General features: G+C 37.7%; 2 protein-coding genes across 2 annotated transcripts; one reads left to right on the forward strand and one right to left on the reverse strand.

Moving 5' to 3' along the window:
- Positions 1 to 1,001: 1,001 nt before the first annotated feature.
- LOC103991008 (ABC transporter B family member 25) lies at positions 1,002 to 12,001 on the forward strand. Its single transcript, XM_009410354.3, has 17 exons — positions 1,002 to 1,395; positions 2,177 to 2,227; positions 2,326 to 2,361; positions 2,439 to 2,513; positions 5,242 to 5,366; positions 5,634 to 5,733; positions 5,821 to 5,992; positions 6,791 to 6,909; positions 7,565 to 7,675; positions 7,761 to 7,905; positions 8,273 to 8,405; positions 8,496 to 8,571; positions 10,026 to 10,091; positions 10,227 to 10,334; positions 10,916 to 11,023; positions 11,102 to 11,299; positions 11,540 to 12,001. The coding sequence occupies exons 1-17, from the start codon at positions 1,333 to 1,335 to the stop codon at positions 11,774 to 11,776; spliced, it is 1,923 nt and encodes a 640-aa protein (XP_009408629.2). The 5' UTR covers positions 1,002 to 1,332; the 3' UTR covers positions 11,777 to 12,001.
- Positions 12,002 to 13,923: 1,922 nt separating this feature from the next.
- LOC135679802 (transcription factor TCP5-like) lies at positions 13,924 to 16,393 on the reverse strand. The gene is made up of 2 exons (XM_065193783.1): positions 16,170 to 16,393; positions 13,924 to 15,404 (listed from the first exon to the last, which is right to left on the reverse strand). The coding sequence occupies exon 2, from the start codon at positions 15,247 to 15,249 to the stop codon at positions 14,194 to 14,196; it is 1,056 nt and encodes a 351-aa protein (XP_065049855.1). The 5' UTR covers positions 15,250 to 15,404; positions 16,170 to 16,393; the 3' UTR covers positions 13,924 to 14,193.
- Positions 16,394 to 20,496: the final 4,103 nt, after the last annotated feature.

The raw sequence follows: 20,496 nt of genomic DNA on the forward strand, positions 1-20,496 counted from the left end.
TTTAAGGGAACAAATAAATGATTGAATTTACCATCAAAAACACACAACAATTTTATTATCGATTTTTTTTTTGTATTTTGTTGAAAAATATTTTTTTTTTAATGTACCATGTGATTCGCCCACCTAATTTATCAAATACTTTTTTTACATTTGATCAAATACTCACTTTTTCTTAACTATAATTTTTAGTTTATTTTTTTTATTTGGTGCCTCTATTTTTTTTATAAAATACTTAAAATATCCTTCGTCCCATCACATTGTTTTCACCAATTCTTCCATCACCAACTTCACCTAACTCTCGACTCTATCATCGCTCTCGTCCATTTTTACTCTATGCGATTTTTTGAGCTCTCACCTACATCTACCTCCATCGCTCTCGACTTTGTCATTTTTATAGGAGAAAATCATGAAAAAAATATGCGAGAGATTGATGATATAACAATGAAAAAAAAAGATAAGGTAGAGAGACAATAGGGTCTCCTAAGACGAAGATAAAATCTTATGAGATGAAGAGGAAGACTTAGACGAGTTGATAGCATGATAAAATAATGATGGGTGAGAAAGACGATACGCCTAATGAAATAGATAAGTGACCTCATAAAATAATATATACAGTGAGACAGGGGAGAGAGATAGCTCGGATGAAAACGTTCAATCGAATATCATGAATATTATAAAAAAAATAAAGATCTAAAATTAAAAATTAAGATTTTTCTTTTGAAAAACTGAAAGAAAAAAAAAATCGCCCAAACACTTTGACGAAAAACAATTGGAAATCAAAAATAATAATCTTGTCTTCTAGTTGGGTGTCCTTTACAACAAAAGACTTGCACATGACTCTGGTGGTCTCCGCGCATCCCTCTCGCTGCCCCGCTTCCTTATTGGCGGTCAGGTGTCCTCTCCCTCAGATACGACCTATATGTCCTGCGGTGGATCCTTCCCGCACCACCAATCCCAGCCTTCCGAGAACAAAGAATATATAGGTACAACATATTATACAAAAGGCCATAGTGTCGATGGAAGCAAAACATTTTGCTTCCTTCTCCCTCGCCCAGGTTTCTTCTTCTGCCGTCTCGGAGTTCCACATGTTCCGTATTCCCCACAGAGTCTAAGACAACCTCATCCTGTTCGGATCCCTATATCCCGGAGACCACTAGCCCGGCTGCTCTCTCCTGTTGTCCCTTTGCTCGGTGCTCTTATTCGACGGGGCGAGCCCGGCGCCCGGTCCGTGGAATCTTGGACGAATACCTGGTGACTGGGGTTCGCTAAACCTGATCGTCCCCGGTTCCTCTCTACGATCTCGGTTCCCAAAAAAACAGGGAGGAGTTCTCCATGGGGAAGAACATGAGGATCAAGACCGCGTCGAGTAACAGGAGCCCGCTGCTGGACCACGAGGTATCGCAGACGGCGTGGTCTCCCCTTTTTTGGGTGTTATCTTGCTTGTCTGCCCGATGTTATCTCCTTTCTTGGTGGGCTTTGGGTGTTGAATTCAGTTTGTTATGTTCTTTTTCTTTGCTTGCAGCGTTACGACGTTTGTTTTGGTGTTCATCTATGTCTGGTTTGGACTTTAAATTACCTGAAAGATCGTCTGTTTGCGCGCACCCTTTGCTTTGAACATTTATGACATTTTTGTGTTCTGAATTGACAATCTTTATTGCGTGAATCATTTGGTTAGATGTTTATATTGTGGATTTGCAATAATCCAATAAGATTAGCTATTAATTGTATCAGACCTGCAGCTTATGATGCAGAGAATCTTGGTTTTCCAGATTCAATAAAGAATTTTAAGGTTTTTGACAACATTTAATTGAGAAATCTTGAGGGCCTTGGTATCATGGTTGATTGTATCCGCATCTTTCCTACGATGATTCTATGTAGACTTCGTATGTTTTACACAGGATTTCAAATTTAAGAAACTAAATTACAAAACAAGTTCAACAAGTGGGAATGAGAAATTTCATTATTCACTTGTGTTAGACCTGCATTTTTGGGACTTCTTATTTGTTTACGGTTTGCAATGCATTTATTGATGTCGTTGTCTTTCTAAGCCTCCTTATCTGCTGTCAATCCATCTAATAGTTCCATTTAGAAAACAATAGTCATTTTACATTAGGATCTTTCTTAGGAATGACGTGATTGAAGGGTTTTTAGCTAATGCTGGATTTTTTGAACTTAGGAATCCTCAAGCCGTGCTTTGTCAGACCTTGAACATGGTGATACAGTTCAGGTAACTTAGGTGCACTATTTCCTTTCTTTCATTGTTTCACCTACATTACCTTGTATTTCTCTCAAATGATACTGACAAGATTGCTTTGTGAACATCAGCCAGCCAATGTCACTTTCTCTAGAGTTTTACATCTGGTAAGCAATGATATCCTTTCCTAATTACTTTAAAGCTGAACAGATGTAGAGTTTATTGACATGCTGTTCTTTTGTAGGCGAAACCTGATGCAGGGAAACTTGTTCTTGCTACTGTAGCATTGTTGATAGCGTCTACAACAAATATCCTAATTGTATGTATTCATTAACCTTTCTTCCCAAAGTTTGTCCATTGGTCATTCTCCATATATCCCTGAACTTCTTGGAAAAGAGAGCAAGATGACATGATGGCCTTTGTATTTGTGAAAGCTTAATAGTAGATTCACTAGGTGTTTTGAAAGGTTTATAATCATCAAAATACCTTCTCCAACATGGTTAAGGTGAAAAATAAAAGGAAGAGACTATAAAGGCAAGTTATACTGTTGCAGAGTTGTGATTAATGCTGATTACAATGATATTTGCAATTTGTTATCAACTTATGATATTTCTTTTTCCAAATATCTTCAATCAAACCACTTAATTGTTTCCAAATGGATCTTTATACAGAGCATTTATTTCCGTATTTTATGTAAGACAGTGGTTAGCTTAATGAAATATGAAACGAATTTTGCAACTTGTACATGGTTCAGTCTGTTGAATAGAGGAGCAGATGTTAGTGGTAGAATAAGCAATCAGAGTTGTCTTCAGGGTAGAGGCTTGGGCTCTCGGTGGATCCATTCCAGAATGAGAAAAGCTTGGTCTACGATGATGTGCATGCAACAAGAGATGCCTTGAACACATCAGAGCGGTAGCAATCACCCAGAGCAAAGCATGAAAGATGGAGGAGTAAGATATTAGACTTGTTCTTCTCAAGCACAAAGGACTGCTAATTGCCTACTGACTAGTCCCTGTTTCTCAAGCACAAAGGATTAGACCCTTTTTTTGAGAGAAACACCAACATCTCTGTTTCTCAATCATAGCCAACCTACAGAAATTTCCCCCACAGTTAGCTATAACTGCTAATTGACTAGGAGAGAATAGTGGGCTATGCTAAATTTACGGAAAGCCTTAGCACCATGTTAAGATTGCTCCTCTCTGATCAAGGATACTAAGATTGAATCACAAAAACAACCTTTCTAGTTATAAGGGTAAAATTGCATGGTTTGGCCTTTCCTAGATCCTTACATTTGGAGGGAGCTGGGTCATCCTTTTTCTTGTGGGTCTACTAAATTAGATTAATTCAAGGAATGAAAGTGTAGACCACCTATGACAAACCTTCCAAATAAAAATTGTAACACAACACACATGTAAAGGCATTTTAAATTAATTCAATAGACATGATAAAAGGGCACAAAAATTTAAAACTACACAACTTTGAAATTTTCAAATTAATTCAAAATTTCTGTGACATTTTTGAATGAAAAGAAGTCAAGGATGAAGCTTAATTCTCAGGGCCTAGGTCACTAAAGAAACAGCAAATTGTCATTCGGCAAATGATGAGGATTAACTGGACATCAAAAGAAAACCAAAGTTACTTTTTCATTAATTTGTGGATTTATAGGTGAAGTTTCAAATACATATATACATTTTATATGTTTTGTGTATCTATTTATAAAGACAACAATATATTGTTCTATGCGAATAATAATGTCTAAACTTTAGAGACTAGATACTATATATTGCGTAGATACGTCATGTGTGTGTATAGCAGCAATGATTTATTGCTTTTGTAGAGTAAGTTTTATAAAATCTGAAAATTTAGTTCTTTGTATATGATCTTGATTCAAAGTGTGCTCTGCTCAAAGACCTAAGCATCACTTGTCGTGCATGTCCCACTCAACATATATCATGGTACATACTAGGTAAGAACATGCTATTATATGTTGCCATTACCAAGAACATGCTATTATGTCATTCTAGGTTGCCACATGACAACATATTCTATGTATCTCTATTACTTAGATAAAAAAGTAACCAAATAGGAAAAGAAAAGAAACAAGACAAATCTTTACTTAATTAATAGTTCTAAGGATTGATTAGAGCGCCATCTCCACAATGAATTTAATCTTGAAGGGTCTATAATCTCATATTAAATCTATCTATAAAAAAGTTTATAAGGTAGTATATCATTCAAATATCATGAAACAAGAAGGATTATTTGCCAAAATAAATATGAAAGTACTTATTTCTCCAGAACAGAAAGAATAGATTCTAATGAATGTAGGTTTCTTAATCGTGTAAATTTTTTTATAATTTTTACTTTTTCTTCTTATACTAAGGGTCTATTTAAAGCAGGAAAGAGATTGTAACATAAAATTTTAGGGAATGAATAAATGAATTTTTTTTTCTCATAATACATGTGAATTGCACATGCTCACATTCCTAGAAGTGACTCCTATAGGCTATAGCTAGAGTGAGTCTAATACTTATTCTAAAATTTTTCGATGATGTGTTGCCATTGTTCATGTGCAAGACACATGATGGGATGGGCCTGGTATTCTTTCTTTACCTCTCTCTTTTTTCTTCCAGCATTGTTATCCCAATGTATGTATATTTTCTATGCCCTCCATGCATGAGCTATCATGTTGTGCTGGAGCAATTGTCTTGCTTTGGATTTCGTATTAGGGCAGGTTGTCCTATGCCATTTTGGTTTCAGAGCTTATGTCTCCATCACGTATTGCAGACACTTGTTCCTTGGGCTTCTTCACCTGTGGCACAGTGGATGACATGTTGGCAGCATCTAGATTCTTGGCCTTTGATCAATTAATCCTCTGTTATAATATCCTTCTAAAATCAAAGGCTGTGGGTAAAATAGAATGGAAGAAAAAGCAATTTCATTGAATGCTTACCAAAAAATAACCATAAGTGGAATTCTATTTTTTTTACAATTTTTTTTATGAAAGACATATCATGCTTTATTCCGAATTTTTTTTTATGTTGCAGCCTAAATTTGGTGGGAAGATAATAGACATCGTATCAAGAGGGATCCAAGCGCCTGACCAGAAAGCTGAAGCTTTGGATGCTGTTAAAAATACCGTGCTGGAGATCATGGTGATTGTTGTCATAGGGTATGTGTAAATGTTCTCAAATCTTGAATTTCTTATGCTTATTGTGGATGCTTGTCATGAATTGAAAGTTCTGGTGGTGATCGCTACATATTATATTAGCCTTTTCTTTTCTTTTATGTTTAGAAGTTTATGTAACTCATTCTAACACAAATTTTTGTTTGGTGACTTCTTCAATTCTTTTGTATGGACCTTAGAAGTGTTGATAAAGCTGAAATGTTGAAACATATATGTTAATTGCTAAATGATAATTTTGATTTTATCTTTTAGTTCGATATGTACTACTTTGCGAGCATGGATGTTCAATTCTGCCAGTGAAAGGGTAGTTGCTCGATTGAGAAAAGACTTGTTTAGTCATCTTATGAACCAAGTGAGTAACAATTGTCTGTTCATATCATGTATAATGCTATACCCATCAAATGAATATTTGAGTGATCTTTTGATTTTGTTATGCTAGGAAATAGCCTTCTACGATGTAACTCGAACTGGGGAACTTCTAAGCAGACTATCTGAAGACACACAAATTATAAAAAATGCTGCAACAACCAATTTGTCAGAGGCTTTGCGTAATCTTACCACCACATTTATTGGTCTCGGTTTTATGTTCTCCACATCATGGAAATTAACACGTAAGTTCTTTAAATGCTTGATAATTAAGAATTGCTGCTTCTTACTTAATAATCACATCATAATTTCTTATCATAATAATTGCAATTGATTAATTTATAAATTCACTTTTTCTTTAATATTCCTCTTATCAGTAGCAAGAAATAAACAGCTATAGACATATTCATATGTCATTAATGATGAAAGCCAAAGTAATTTTATCATAAACTGCATGCTATAGACAAAAAAAAAGAAATAAACAGCTAAGGTATCAAGGAACTATAAAAGTGTCAATTGTATTCTGTATTTAAATAGCAAAAAATTTCAATTTGCATAAGAAAACTTTTCTGTTTAAAGACTATTTAAAAGAACCATACAAAATTTCAAGATTCTTGCCTGTCACATGGAAGGCTCTATTGTCTTGCAGAAGTTGCAAGCTTCAGCAGCAAAGACAATGGAATCCTGTATATGGATTTCAACTTCTACATATATCTTTATTACTCATGCTACTAGCATCTTGTGTTTGTTCCTGATAAGATTGCTACTTGTCATGGAGCAGTTCTGTTTGATTAGGAAAATTGTTCAGCAAGAAATGATACAATAAATCTCATTTAGACTCTAGCATTCACTTATTAACTGTTTTCCTAATGAATATTGTGTTAGATTTTTCTCTATAATTTCATATTTGTTCTTTACATCTTCACAAATTTCTTATGAAATCTCTTATCTGTTCTTGACAACTGTTATTCTTTAATTTTAATGAGGTAAATCTTATAGTTCTTTGCATGAATATAAAATCCAATGATATCTTCTTGGAGCAGTTTTGGCACTTGTTATTGTTCCTGTTGTCTCTGTCGCTGTCCGACAGTTTGGGCGTTATCTTCGTGAACTTTCCCACAAGACTCAAGCTGCAGCAGCTGTTGCAGCATCAATTGCTGAGGTTTGTTGGATCCTTATAACTGGTTCTTTAGGTAATTGTAGTAAAAGAAGTCATGATTCTATTAAAACCTCCTTTTTTCCTAAGTTTCCATGAGAGACTGCATCCAGGTTTACAATTGATTCTTTTGAGTAATGGTGGTAAACGAGTCATGATTTTATTAAAATCACCTTTTCCCTGAAGTTTCCTTGAGAGATTGTTGGTATCTGAAGCAAGCCATATATCCTGTTTCTGCGTCGATATTTTCATAAAATTAATTAAAAAGGCATAAAAATGATAAGTAACCTAAATCTCTTTCCATTTACTTGAGTTTGTAATGCTATGTGGTTTGATTATTTTTACCATTCTTTTTATTGTTCTCAAACAAATTCACATCTGATGATCATTACTTTTATTTGCTATGGTTGAGTTATGGTTATAACTTATAATACTACACAATGATATGGTAAAAGCTGACATGGATTTTTTAAAAAATAAAAGTGGATTTCTCCACCATAATTCTGTTTATGAAAGTGGATATGACGTTTAGAACTTTAGATAGTATTTTTCATATGACTCTATGGGTTTGCTTCTGTCAATCTGTCTATTTGTTTCATTCACTTTATCTGGTCTTTGACAAACAAAACCATAAAATCTAAAAATTGAATGTCCAATTCAGGAATCTTTTGGAGCCATTCGCACTGTGAGGTCCTTCGCTCAAGAAGATTATGAAATATCACGCTATTCTGTAAAAGTAGATGAAACTTTGAAGCTTGGACTCAACCAGGCTGTAAGATTCTTTTCTTTGCTTTATTTCTTAATAGTATGAAAATGATATTGTATTCCTAAATAATGAATTTTGCACACCTTGCCAGAAAGTTGTTGGTCTCTTTGCTGGAGGACTGAATGCAGCATCAACATTATCAGTTGTTATTGTTGTTATATATGGAGCTAACCTAACCATAAATGGATCTATGACAACTGGTGCTCTTACATCTTTCATTCTTTATAGTCTTACAGGTACTCCTTGAAGGTCTTACATTTATTTTAAAAAAGAATTAATAGTTCTGAGAAAAAGGATCTGATAATTTTTTTCTATTTTTAATCCATTTATAACTTATGCATTTTTGTTCTGTTATCCAGGAACTGATTAACCCATCATTCCTAATTAATCTGTAAATTTTTCCCTACTTTTAGGGAAGAAAGTAAATCTCTCAACTTGATAACTTCTCATGTATGACAAAATACAAGTGGCAAAACTGATTCCTATTAGATCTCAGCCATCAAATAAATATAAAATGGATGGCTAGAAAATTTTGCTTTTATTAAGCATCTGTATTACTTGAGAACCTTTGGAAAAGTTTTATCTATTCTTGCCCACCTGCAGTTGGCTCGTCAGTATCCGCCCTATCAGGATTATACACAACAGCAATGAAAGCTGCCGGTGCAAGCAGAAGAGTATTTCAGCTTCTGGATCGTGTCTCCTCTATGCCAAAATCTGGGGACTTGTGCCCCCTCAGGTCAGTTGTAGATGTTGAAAACATCTTTGTATCATACTTGAAGCAAGTTTGATAACTATTCTTGTGATAACGATATGACTTTTCGGACAGTGAGCAAGATGGAGATGTTGAGATAGATGATGTCTGGTTTGCTTATCCTTCTCGTCCGACTCATATGGTGCTTAAGGTATGATCAAAAATGTATTTTTAACACACTTTAAATTAATTCTTAGTTTAGTTGTTTATTCTAATTTAACCTCGATTTCAATTTTACCTATCTAGTTAACTATCAGCAGGTTCATTAAAATAGAAATATATAACTAATATGTTGTTTGTTTGGTAAAGTTTGTAAATATGTATTGCAAGCAAGGAGAGTGCACGCTGATTTCTGTAAAGGGTGGAGCTCCTTGCATTTCTTGACAACTAATTATGTCTTTGAGTGTGATACACCAACAGCCCAGGTTTACTTCCACAAAGGATGTGTTTTTGAGTTAGTTTATAAGGCTAGAGAGAATCTACTTGGATTTAAATATTTTTTACCAATGTTCAGACTCATCAAGTTAATGGGTTAGTTAATCCATTGGGTCAAATCATGACAAGTGGTATCAAAATGGACCTAGTATTTAGCATTGTAAGGGACCAAAGTAGGAAAGAACTATCCATGAATGAGGCTTCTTGAGGGGCTTAGGTTGGAATGAATTGCTCATGGATAAGGTTGAAGGCATATCATGGTTTGCGACACCAATAGGCAGGCCTCTCATGCACTATATTGGAACTATTCTAGGTTATGTTGGACCTTGAGAAGGAAGTTTAATCTAACATTGAATATGTGGCCAATTGAGTTAATTTATAGGGCTAGATTAAGTTTATTAATGTTAGCTTGGGCTTAATCATTTTGGACAACTAGTTCAAATTCATCAAGTTAATGAGTCACTTATCCGTCACGTTGGGTTATAACACTGAGTCAATATAAACTATTGTCATTGGTTAGAAACTCAGTATTATGCTAAAAGCTAAGGCAAAATTTTGTCTTTATCTGGTATAAGGAATTCTTGTAGAAGGTAAAGCCTTTTTGATGTTACTATGTTATTATAGTTACTTGAATAAACTATCAGTATAATTTTACAAGGAAAACTTGCATGTGTGCTCCTGCAAAAAAAAAAATCATGTGCCCCTATGAAACTTGAAACACATCTGCCACTTAAATATTAGATTCTAGAATTTGCAGCCTAATGGTGGTATGTTGATGTGCTTTGAAATGTTATATTCTTACATAAATATATATACATGATGTACAAAATTTCTAGGGCAATATGAAAAAGCCTTGTCCTAAAATGAATTCATGACCTAATTAGTGCATTCGGACTACTTTATCTCACATTGGTAGGAACCTCATGCATTAGGCCATTCTTTTTTCCAATATGAATAAAATCTTGCAGAGTTATGTACAATTTTTCATTTTAAAATGACATCACAATTTTTTGTTGTAATGTAGACTATTATTGTTCTAATTGTGTTCAGATGTTGTTTTATAAAATCCTAGTCAGCTGAAGCATGAGAAGGGCATCTGCATATATTATATACAAGTGGTGAAGTTTCATTAGAGGTTGAACTAAACCTGGGACTTTTCACAATTTGCAGGGTATTCAACTAAAGTTGAGGCCTGGTTCAAAGGTTGCACTTGTTGGGCCAAGCGGTGGTGGAAAAGTAATTTTCTGATAAGCACTAAATTTTAGATGTTTCTCTACCTATTTGTTTAACCCTGCCATTTGAGTTAGGTTGCTCGAGTCTTTTACTACCTGTGTGACATTTCTAATCATGCAAATTACATTCCTGATGCAGACTACAATAGCAAATTTAATTGAACGGTTCTATGACCCTCTTAAGGGAAAGATCTTACTAAATGGTGTTTCGTTGGTCGATATATCACATCGCTATCTCCACAGACAGGTAATTATTATTTATCATTGATAGATAGCCTGAAAATGTACAGATGTTTGTGATATCAAATACATAAGCGATATAGCATATTTTAGTCATGCAAACCAATTCTAGCATATGGCAGATGATGGCCATTTCAATGATTGTAATGTGTTTGTTATTAGTTTATGGCTATTCCTTATGTGATCTGTAGTGAACTTAAACATTTTTATAAGATTAATGACAGTGTCTCTGAATTTCTATCAGTTAGTTCTTCTTTTGAGTTCATTAGACTGACTACCTCCCATTTTTTGTATCAGAAAGAATAGTTAATAAACTGGGAGTCTATGATTTACAAGTCTATGTAACTACAGCAGTATTTTGTGTTTTCATAATCAATCACACAAATGAGAAGGGATTAAATAAAAGAAGTTCTAGCATTTTTGGTTACTGTGCTTTATAAACTATAACACATGCCATTCATGTAATAATACCTAATTCAGTTATCAGAAGAAAACTAAGAATTTTTATTTATGAATGATAATTTTAATGGATACGTATTGGATGAGTACTTATTGTATATGTTTTCACCATTAGTTACCAAATTGCAGGTTAGCATAGTTAGTCAAGAACCTGTTCTCTTCAATTGTTCTATTGAAGAAAATATTGCTTATGGTTACGATGGAAAAGCCACTAGCAGTGAGATAGAAAATGTTGCTGTAAGTTTTTATTCTTGGGCCAACTATCTTTTCAAGTGTTATAAGTTGCTAACTAAAGCTTTTTTGCTGAAATGACAGAAAATGGCAAATGCACATGAGTTCATTTCCAATTTTCCTGATAAATATCAGACAGTTGTTGGTGAACGAGGCATAAGGCTCTCTGGAGGCCAGAAACAGAGAGTTGCCATAGCAAGAGCCTTACTGATGAACCCACGAGTTCTTCTGTTGGATGAGGCCACAAGTGCTTTAGATGCTGAGAGTGAATATCTAGTGCAGGTAGATCAAACGAACTGCCTCTCTTCCATCTTTCTTCCAAGTTCTCTTATAAAATGATCAGAACAACCTTTGTTCCATTTGAAGAAATTTCTTCTTTCCTGCATGGGCCTCACAGTAAGCCCCAGTACAGGAATTTCTGTTGACCATGGTTTCTGGATTCATCAAAGAACCCAGTGGCAGAAATCTAGCTCGAGATTGATAAGTACAAACTTTGTCAAATAATTTTTCAAACTGGTGCAGGACGCAATGGATTCTCTAATGAAAGGAAGGACCGTTCTTGTGATAGCTCACAGGCTCTCGACCGTTAAAACCGCAGATACAGTTGCCGTCATATCTGATGGTCAGATAGCTGAGAGAGGTACTCACGATGAGCTTCTTAGCAAAAATGGCATTTATACTGCACTAGTGAAGAGGCAATTGCAAGGACCACGATTTGAAGATGAGACAGGTGACAAATCGAATGGAACCCAGGGCTGATTTTGCCCCATTTTAGATCACAAGCAATGCCAACAGTGCATTGCTGAAGATTCAGTCTTGCTTATCTTGATGTAATGGTGGTGATGATGATGATGAGGGCAATTGTCACCCGCGCTGTTTCAAAGCTTAGAACTTTTGCTTTTTGAAGTAACGGAAAAATATATGGTAATCCTGGTAGTCATTAACTGAGATGCTTTAATATCAGTTTGTCTGCAAGATTTGTTGTGGAGGGTGTTCAATACTGTGAATGCTTCTCGGATAAATCTAAGTTGGCACTTCCACCTTCAAAGTAAATTGATATATTTTTATTTTTTTGAAATTGTTCTAGGAATTTTTTTATCCTCTTTTTTTTTTTGAGGTAAGGCTTTAAGAATCATTAGTTGCCAATATTTCATTGCGCTCAATATAATTGGATTGGTTATTTTAGTATATGCTTTAATGGTATTAAAAAAGACTTTCCTGCATGTTCTTTTTTTTCTTATGTGTTTTTGACTATTGGTTCATAGGGTTATTTATTCTCATGATTATAGTTTTGTTTTCTTTAATATGCTAAATATGTTACTCATTTTTCTAAATGTGTAGATCTCTCCTTTTTCGTTTAGGATTTTGTTCTGAGGTGAGTAGGAGGGGAGTCAAAACATTTTATTTTTTCCAGACACGTGAAGTTTGTTAATTTTAAATTTTTAAGGAAAATGAGTAAGAATTATTTTGGTTTATCAAAATTCTGTCTTCAAAATCACGCTTTGAAAGATGTTGGTATTTCTGGGAGATCAGAAGGAACATTACACAAAAAAACAAAAAAAAGTTCTTCAGATGCATATCATTAATATGAGCCTGAGGTGCTTAAGCCAATGGATGCATTACTTTTATATTTGCTTAAGATGGAAGGATTTTAGTTTTAGAACATTCTAAAAGGAGGTACAGAGCATGAGTCAAATAAGGAATAAAAAGAAAAAAAGACAAAGATTGAGGTAATTTCTAGTCTAATTCTCTATATGATCTTTTGTTTTTCATATTTTTCTACTGTTATCTTTAAATTATTTTTCTGTTGTAAAAATCTTCATAATTTTTTTCTTAAGGAATAAAACAGAAAATTAACAAATACAAAACTAAACAAATATGAAGATGTAGTTTCTTTTCCTTCATCTAGAAGTTGTTTTTATGACTCCATACTTTTTTTTTAATTATTTAAAACAGAAGTAAATCGGATGGGTTTGAATAGTAAGATCGTGAGCTTACGTTCAATCTCATTTCTCAAGTTCCAGGTTGTAATGAAAAATAATGAATGTCGTGAACAATTTTATTATTATTATTATTATTATTATTATTATTATTATAAAAGAAAATTAGAATCACTCTGAGATCAAAAATTATTATTATAATTTATACCCATTAATCATCTTGTCCTATTTTTATCTAAAAAATTGATAATTCTCTCTTCTTCTTCTTCTTCTTCTTCTTCTTCTTCTTCTTCTTCTTCTTCTTTTTTTTGTCGACAAAAATATCGATGCTGCGTCGGCCAACAAGTAGTGGCCACGTTTGGCCACAGGTAAATGGAGGCCAGGTAGACACTGTCATGCCCTCGGACATAATGCCAATGCCCCCACCAGAATAAAGATACGATGCCAATGGCTCGAGGACTTGTTTCGAGAAAGATGGATGGCTACAATGGAAGCTCGTCTTGGGACCGTGTAAGAAAGCTTTGCCCTTCTGAAACAAAGTGGACCACCAAACCATGCAAAACCCTACAGGCCTATGCATGCATCTTTTTCCTCCATGGGACCATAAAAATCTGCCATCTTTCTGTGCTGTGCTGTGCTGTGCTGTGCTACACTGAGACCTCCACCAACAGCAGACTTTAGCTCCAGCTTTGGTATTTACTGCAAACTCCACCATGTCCCATTCCAACAGGCGCCTCCTCATCTCTCCATGCTTCCCCTCGATCTACACGGCGGCTTTCCACCGAGCATCATCCGGTCAGTAGCGATGCCTATAGCTGTCCTAAAAAAAGAGGTTGAAAGAAAGCAAGAAAAGAGGAGATGATTTGACAGTGCTGCGAGGAAACCAGTAATGCAAAGCTCAAAGTTTGCAGCAACAAGTTCTTTCGATCGAGTGGCTCGAGCAATCACATATGGTAGAGCAGGACCTTCCCATAAAAATCATTCTGCATAATGCATGTGGACATGGAGTTGTCCTTGATTTGAGCGAAGAACACTAAATAGCAAATGGGATACATCTAGAATATCCACACTCGAGATCTACCGGTTATGAAAGACAAAAGTAACTGGGTTGGATATGACAACCACACAGAGGAACAAAATGCCTGACATCTGAAGCCGTTCTTATCGACAGTTCGTTTGCATGACATGCTTGACATGGATCGCCTGGCTGCTCTCGCTTGCACCGAAAGATATCAGCTAGTTTGTTTGATGATTGTAAGGATTGTGGTGATCGGATGACGGCCTTGGGTGTGAAGGTCTCACCATTATTGGGCTGCCACTCTGAAGAAGATTGGCCGAACTCGATTGTGAAGCTGCCGCCTGAAAGTGGTTCAACTGCACCGGATTTAAGCCATTTAGAGTGGTCATATACGGTGAAAACACTGATGGCATTCCTCCGGATGCATAAAAGACTAGCTGAGATCCCGAAGACAGTGACAGCGGAGATGGCACGGAATGACCTCCGAGCTGATGGTCGTAGTATCCATCTAAGCTTGCAGAATCCAAGTGATAGCAGGAATCGTATGAGATCACATTACTTCCCAAGCCGGCGAGTGAAGAATCATTAGGCCTCGGAAGAGAGACATCAGCTGAAACTCGTGCATGATACCTTCCGACCCCATCGTTTTCCGACTCTATAACCCTGATGGAATTGCCTCCTTCCGTAGCATCTGTTCCGGCACGCGAGCTCAACGCAAAACTTGCAACTTTCACTGGCTCAAATACCTTATTCCCTATACCTTCATCGTTTGTCTTTGAAGAGAACAATGCCAGGTGACAGTCTCCGATTTCATCTGCTGCACACTTGACATTTCTATGAGTCGTACATGCAACATCCTCCGCCATCGTACATGCACCACTCAGATTCGCACCTTGAGAGATCGGCAGTGATCCACAGAACCGTGTGAAGCTCGCTGGTGGAAATGGAAGCGGAGGAAGCTTATCGATCTCATGCTGTGCAGCGTTCAGCAGCCAATCCACCACCTTACTGGGTTGGTTAACCCCGAGCTTATCTTGGAGATCATACAATTGGATTGCAGTCGGGACCGAAAGCCGAACACGCCGGTCTCTCAATCCTCTGATGGTGCTGACTTTGCTGTGCCGATCTTTTCCTCCGAACGCACGAGGAACACGCACGATTCTCGATTCCTTCAGTCCCGGCCATAGCCTTGATGAAGTGGCTGAGAGTATGTCATCGCTCGGAACACCTTCTTGTTTAGTCGTAATTTCCTTTTCTCTCGATCTATTTATCATCTTAAGCCTTTCATCATCCCTTCTTCGTTACTCAAAAGTTCGCAATAGAAGTCGCAGACGGATGCAATCCACCCAAATCTTCTTCGGCAGGATGAACTTCATCTACCGGTATTCCGAAATCAACATCTTGTTTGTTTATCGGCCGAGCTTGTGTTCTTTCATTAACAAAAAAATAAAAAGAAAAAAAAAAGGAGAGGTGAGATTTTTAGCAACAATCGTCTTTCATTCGTGAGAGGAGAATATAAAACATAGAAAAGATGCAATAACAAGTTGGAGAAATCGTTTCTATTCTTTTTTGTTAGTTTGATTAACATGGTGTATGTTCTACCGAAAGAAGAGTGGCAAATATGCATGCAACAAGAGCACGAACCGTATGCATATGTCGGTCATGGTAGCCATGTGAGAGCTCAGGATCGTGAGATGAACAACAAAATTTTGTGTTCATGCTTCTCAGATAAATATGAAATAGCAATTGCTTCGTAGAGTACGACAAGCTTTGTGTTCGCATCTCATGGTGTGGTGTGTTTAATGGAATGAAAAAAAAAGGAAAGGAAAAGAAAAGAAAAATGACTGAGTAAAACAATTAAAGATCCAGATATCATCAGTATCCGACTATAACAAAATTGGAGAAAATTAGATGACCTAAATAAATACTAGTCCAAAACAACATTGATAGATATCATCATATGTTCAAGAAATACACCAAAAATACTAGAAAACTGATACTGCCGTGGATCTCCCCCTCTTTCTGGTGCTTGCTTTTTTTTTTTGTTTGGCTTGCTTGCTTCGAGTCTTGGCTCGGAAACAATTCAAAGACCAGCAATCAGGAACCACAACGTTGTCGTCTTAATGGGATTAAGCATTCGAGAAAGATGGAACACGAAGAACACACTTGGGAAAGAGCACGGGCAGAGTTCTACCTTCGATTCGCGCCGAACCGTTTCGGAAATGATGAACGACGAGGAGAAAGGAGAGAGATGCTCGGTTTGTGCAAGCCCTAAGCAAAAGCCAGGGATTTCTCGCATCGATCGCCGAAGATGATGAACCCTAGTATATGCATGCTTGGTGAGGCAATAACATGTTGATGGACTGAATCGGCTAATTAAAGGGGAACGCTTTAGCACCTTCAGGAAAGGAAGCCACGAGGACATATTCTGGTGGTTGATGATCGACAGCAGTAAAATAATGGAGGTAGTACCCATTCAAGATGGGACCATCTTCATCGGTGTCTCGCGATGGCGTTGTCATCTCTTGAAATATCTCGACTTATTGCATTTTTTTTGTCTTGATCACAATCGAGGAAGATAAATGCAAACAAATACAGATGCCATCTGATGGTTCTAATCGTCGGTAAAAACCTTGCGAGTTTAACTGATTCACCCAGCTGAAAGCTCACGTTAGATAGATGAAGATCCTGAAAAGCCAAAGAGGAAAGAACTGGAATTTTAGCTCATTTATTTGATTTAAATCGACACAAAGATGCCGTCCCGTGCTTAAACCCTAGGGAGCTACCACATGTGTAGCACGAGGACCAATACGCCTTTCGAGCATCCTCTAGGTTTGGAGGACCACGCAACTTTGTGTCCTCATCGTGCTACATATCCTCGAAGCAGTGTGAGTACCAAAGATTTGCCGCTAAGCCGAACGCAGAATAAGAATATATGAAAGATCTAACGGTTCTCGTGCCGAAACACTTATCTCAAGCTGCTACGTACATGATGTTGCTCGGGGGGGACTTCGATCTTGAAGAACCATGTCATTTTGTGGTTGGCACTCTCGCTCTCCCTCTCCGGTGCTGCTGGTCCAAACAAAGAGTCGAATCCATTACCTGGGAAAGGAAAAGTCAACAACAAGACAGGTAATCTTCTTTGGTTATGAAATCTACTGCAGATGGACAGTGCTTTTTTCTTACTTTGATTGCAAAGAGCCAAGGAGAATATTCTTTCATGAGTTCGGTTGGAGCACACTAACCCAAACCCAGCAGCGTTCGAGTGCAGAAGGACAAGCAATATGTTTCCTCGGACATGCTGCGACATAAATGAAATCTTCTTGTGTTTCCTTCTTTTAGAGAAGCATGGGAGAATAGACCAAAGCCAACAACTCATACCTTTTCGTCGTTATAAACACAAGCCAAAAGAAGAACACAAAACCACCAAACGCGGCCTCTTTTCTTGATGTTGGATCGCAAAATCGCTCCTCCGAGATATTCTATGGTTCTATGATTGCGTAAATCCCCCTTGTGCACCTTTCATTCAGTCTTCTTGGATCACGGTTACCAAGCAGCGAAATCCCTACTGAACATCTCATATCAAGGACGTCAGGAACTAATTCCACCAGCTTGTTCACCGACTTCTTACCATCCTTGTCTCTTACGTTTTGGTTGTTGGATTAAAGTGCATGAAGGCCATAACACCATCACCTTCGGGGGGAGACGAAGAAGCGTGGTCGAGTAGGCTTTTCCATGGAAAGAGATGGTCGTAGAGGAAAAAGAAACGAGAGCCGTTCGTGGGAAACACCATTTATGTGTTCACTATCATTGAGCTTGAATCGGTTATAGGCAGTACAGCTGCAGGCATAGGCATTCATTCTGATGGCCGAATCTGGTGCAGCAGAGGAAGAGCTGTTGTGATCCAAGTAGCCACCCGATCACTGTGGATCATGAGACTACCGTGTAGGGTTTCGGTCCAGAGATTGGGCTGTGCTTGCGACATGGCACATTGTGTGTGATGTTAGCAGGTAAAGGGAACAAGGCATGCCAAAAAAGCAGCGGAGGATGTGCGATCCAAATCAGCAAGGAAAGTGACCCAGCCAGGCATGTAAGCAAACAAGTCTAGATTTCTAAGTTCGTCTTTTTTTTCTTTGACTCTCACATCAAAGTTACAACTTTAAATTGCACAAGGAGAAGCAGAAAAATCTGCGACTCGAAAGTTAGCTCGCGAGGAGCAATAACTGATGTCTTCAATTACATCAGCAAGCATGACAACAGATTTAGATTTTGATGCAAACTAAGTTTACGAGGCAAGGAAGTTCCCTCCAAGACTAGGATGATCTTGTGTGGGGGTTTTCATTCTGTGAGTCTTCTCATCATGGTTTACCAAGGATCATGCTTTCATCAATTTCTACCCTTCCCCCTCCTCTCTCTCTCTCTCTCTCTTTTCTTTTGATGGAAAACATGTTTCATCTTGTAATCTGAATCGGCTCGGCCAGACTTAAATCGACCACGAATTATATGAAAAATTAAAAATTGACTGATCAGTTCGGATCAGGTTTACGTGATATATTCCATGCGAACTCAACCCAAACATCACTGTTTACCTATAAATCTCAAATAAACTGATTCCAACAAACTTCAACCTCCCCTTCTTTAGAGGTGATCAATAACAGTGTCAATCCGAGAGAGCATATTATAATTTTTTATATCTAAATATTATTGTATGGTACTTCAAATGTCCTGATGTGTCACTCTTTTTTAATCATATTAAGAAGCCCAATATGAGAATAGTATACTTGACTAAAGTCACTCGACATGGTACCGACATCCTAAAAGCACTTGATAAGGCACTTCAATCCTTAACCATGGAACTCGACGAACCACACCACACTCTACTTTGCTTAAATCGGAGGCTAGGCCGATGAAGGATTCTTTGTAGACTGACGTTTAGAGGAGATGTGACGAGAGTTCCAATAATCAAAAGGGAAAACACTGGTTGACCACACCTCGAGTTGATCACCGTTCACTTAGAAAATCTAAGAGGAATTGATTCCAACGAACTTCAACCTCCTGTCCTTAGAGGTGTTCAATGACAATGCCAACCCAAGAAAGCACATTGCAGCATTTTGTACCTAAATGTCATTGTACAATATTTCAAATGCCCTTATGTGTCACACCTTTCTACCATGCTAAGAGGCCCAACACAAGACTAGTATACTTGCCTAAAGTCACTTTCCATTAATTCTTTTGCCCAGCTCACAAAGGAATTCAAATTTTACTTCCTCGAGAATATATTCCCATGGCCATTAGCAGCAATGCTCCTTAGACTCAAGCAGGGGGAGGAAGAAGCATTCGTAGACTTAGTCATTTGGTTCATGAGTAAGATCCAAGACGTACTAGATGCCCATCCGTTACTCATAGTATAGACCTTCATGATGGGGCTAAAGCCCTCGTTTTTTCTAGTCTTTGATAGAGAGACCATTGGTAATTATATTAGAGGCATTTCAAAGTACTCATCGAGTTTCGTCCAAGACCCCTTCTAATTCTTAAACACGTGTCCAAGTAGTCATGTGCATCGCAGGTGCATCCCGCGAGCTTTCCTCCATGAATTATATGGAAAATCGGCCCATTAGCAGATCAGTTCAAGTCAGGTTTGCATGATATATTCCATGTGGAACTCAATTCGAATGGCTCACATCTGATAGGGAATATTTTGGTATCACCCCCATAGCGATAGCCTATTAGCCACCTTAGAATCGACGTGACATCTCAAAGACAATGTGACGCACACGTGTGGTACAACCTTGACATGACGTAGCAAACTCAGAAGTAACACATAACTGCAACCGTGCCACTCGGGATCATACAAAGGTGTCTCCGCATGGCACGAAATCAGAAGAGTTATCTTATGTCATTCAAAGCAGACGAACCAACCGCCTGGAGTGTCGACGGTCATTAACAACTTGCGTAAGACCGATCGCTGAGGAGAGGTATAAACATCGATCCTTTGGCCATTGCTAGCAAGGAGGAAGCAATCAATAGCCTTTCCACTCTCTACTATCTTATTACACACTCTCATACTGTTGTCTTCCTCCCCCTCTATCTTTTACTAACCTAAACATCGAAGGGGTCGAGCCGAGAAGCTCCTAGCGCAGATCTATTGTGCAAGACTACCAACGGCCAAAAGACGACTACATAGCATAGAGGCGACCTCATGGCCTGAGAACCACCCATCCGCTAGGAGATTACTCGGCAGCAAGGAAGATCCTCGTTCCTCTACCTAACCTCTCCGTTTCTGTGACTTATCAACACTCGTGACGAATATATGAGGCCGGATATCTGAGTGTAAGGGTAAGCAAGGCGGGTTATGCTACGGCTGACGGTGAAAGCGTGTGTCCTTCCGTCGTCCAACCTAACCAAATCAAACGGGGCAGTTTCAGAAAGATTCTACGCGTAGATACGCGCCGTCGCTGACCCTTTCTAATTTTTGGACACGTGTTCAAGTAATCCTGGCCATCGCTGACGCTTTCCTCCAC

The sequence above is a fragment of the Musa acuminata genome, chromosome BXJ1-7 (genome assembly GCF_036884655.1).
Source record: "Musa acuminata AAA Group cultivar baxijiao chromosome BXJ1-7, Cavendish_Baxijiao_AAA, whole genome shotgun sequence".
Classification (NCBI taxonomy): domain Eukaryota; kingdom Viridiplantae; phylum Streptophyta; class Magnoliopsida; order Zingiberales; family Musaceae; genus Musa; species Musa acuminata.

Bases quoted from the DNA above. Each gene is read 5' to 3' on its own strand.
- LOC103991008 (XM_009410354.3), top strand. From the start codon at position 1,333: ATGGGGAAGAACATGAGGATCAAGACCGCGTCGAGTAACAGGAGCCCG. The intron at 8,572-10,025 runs GTATGATCAAAA...CACAATTTGCAG, and splicing joins CGACTCATATGGTGCTTAAG to GGTATTCAACTAAAGTTGAG. The intron at 10,092-10,226 runs GTAATTTTCTGA...TTCCTGATGCAG, and splicing joins GGCCAAGCGGTGGTGGAAAA to ACTACAATAGCAAATTTAAT.
- LOC135679802 (XM_065193783.1), bottom strand. From the start codon at position 15,249: ATGATAAATAGATCGAGAGAAAAGGAAATTACGACTAAACAAGAAGGT.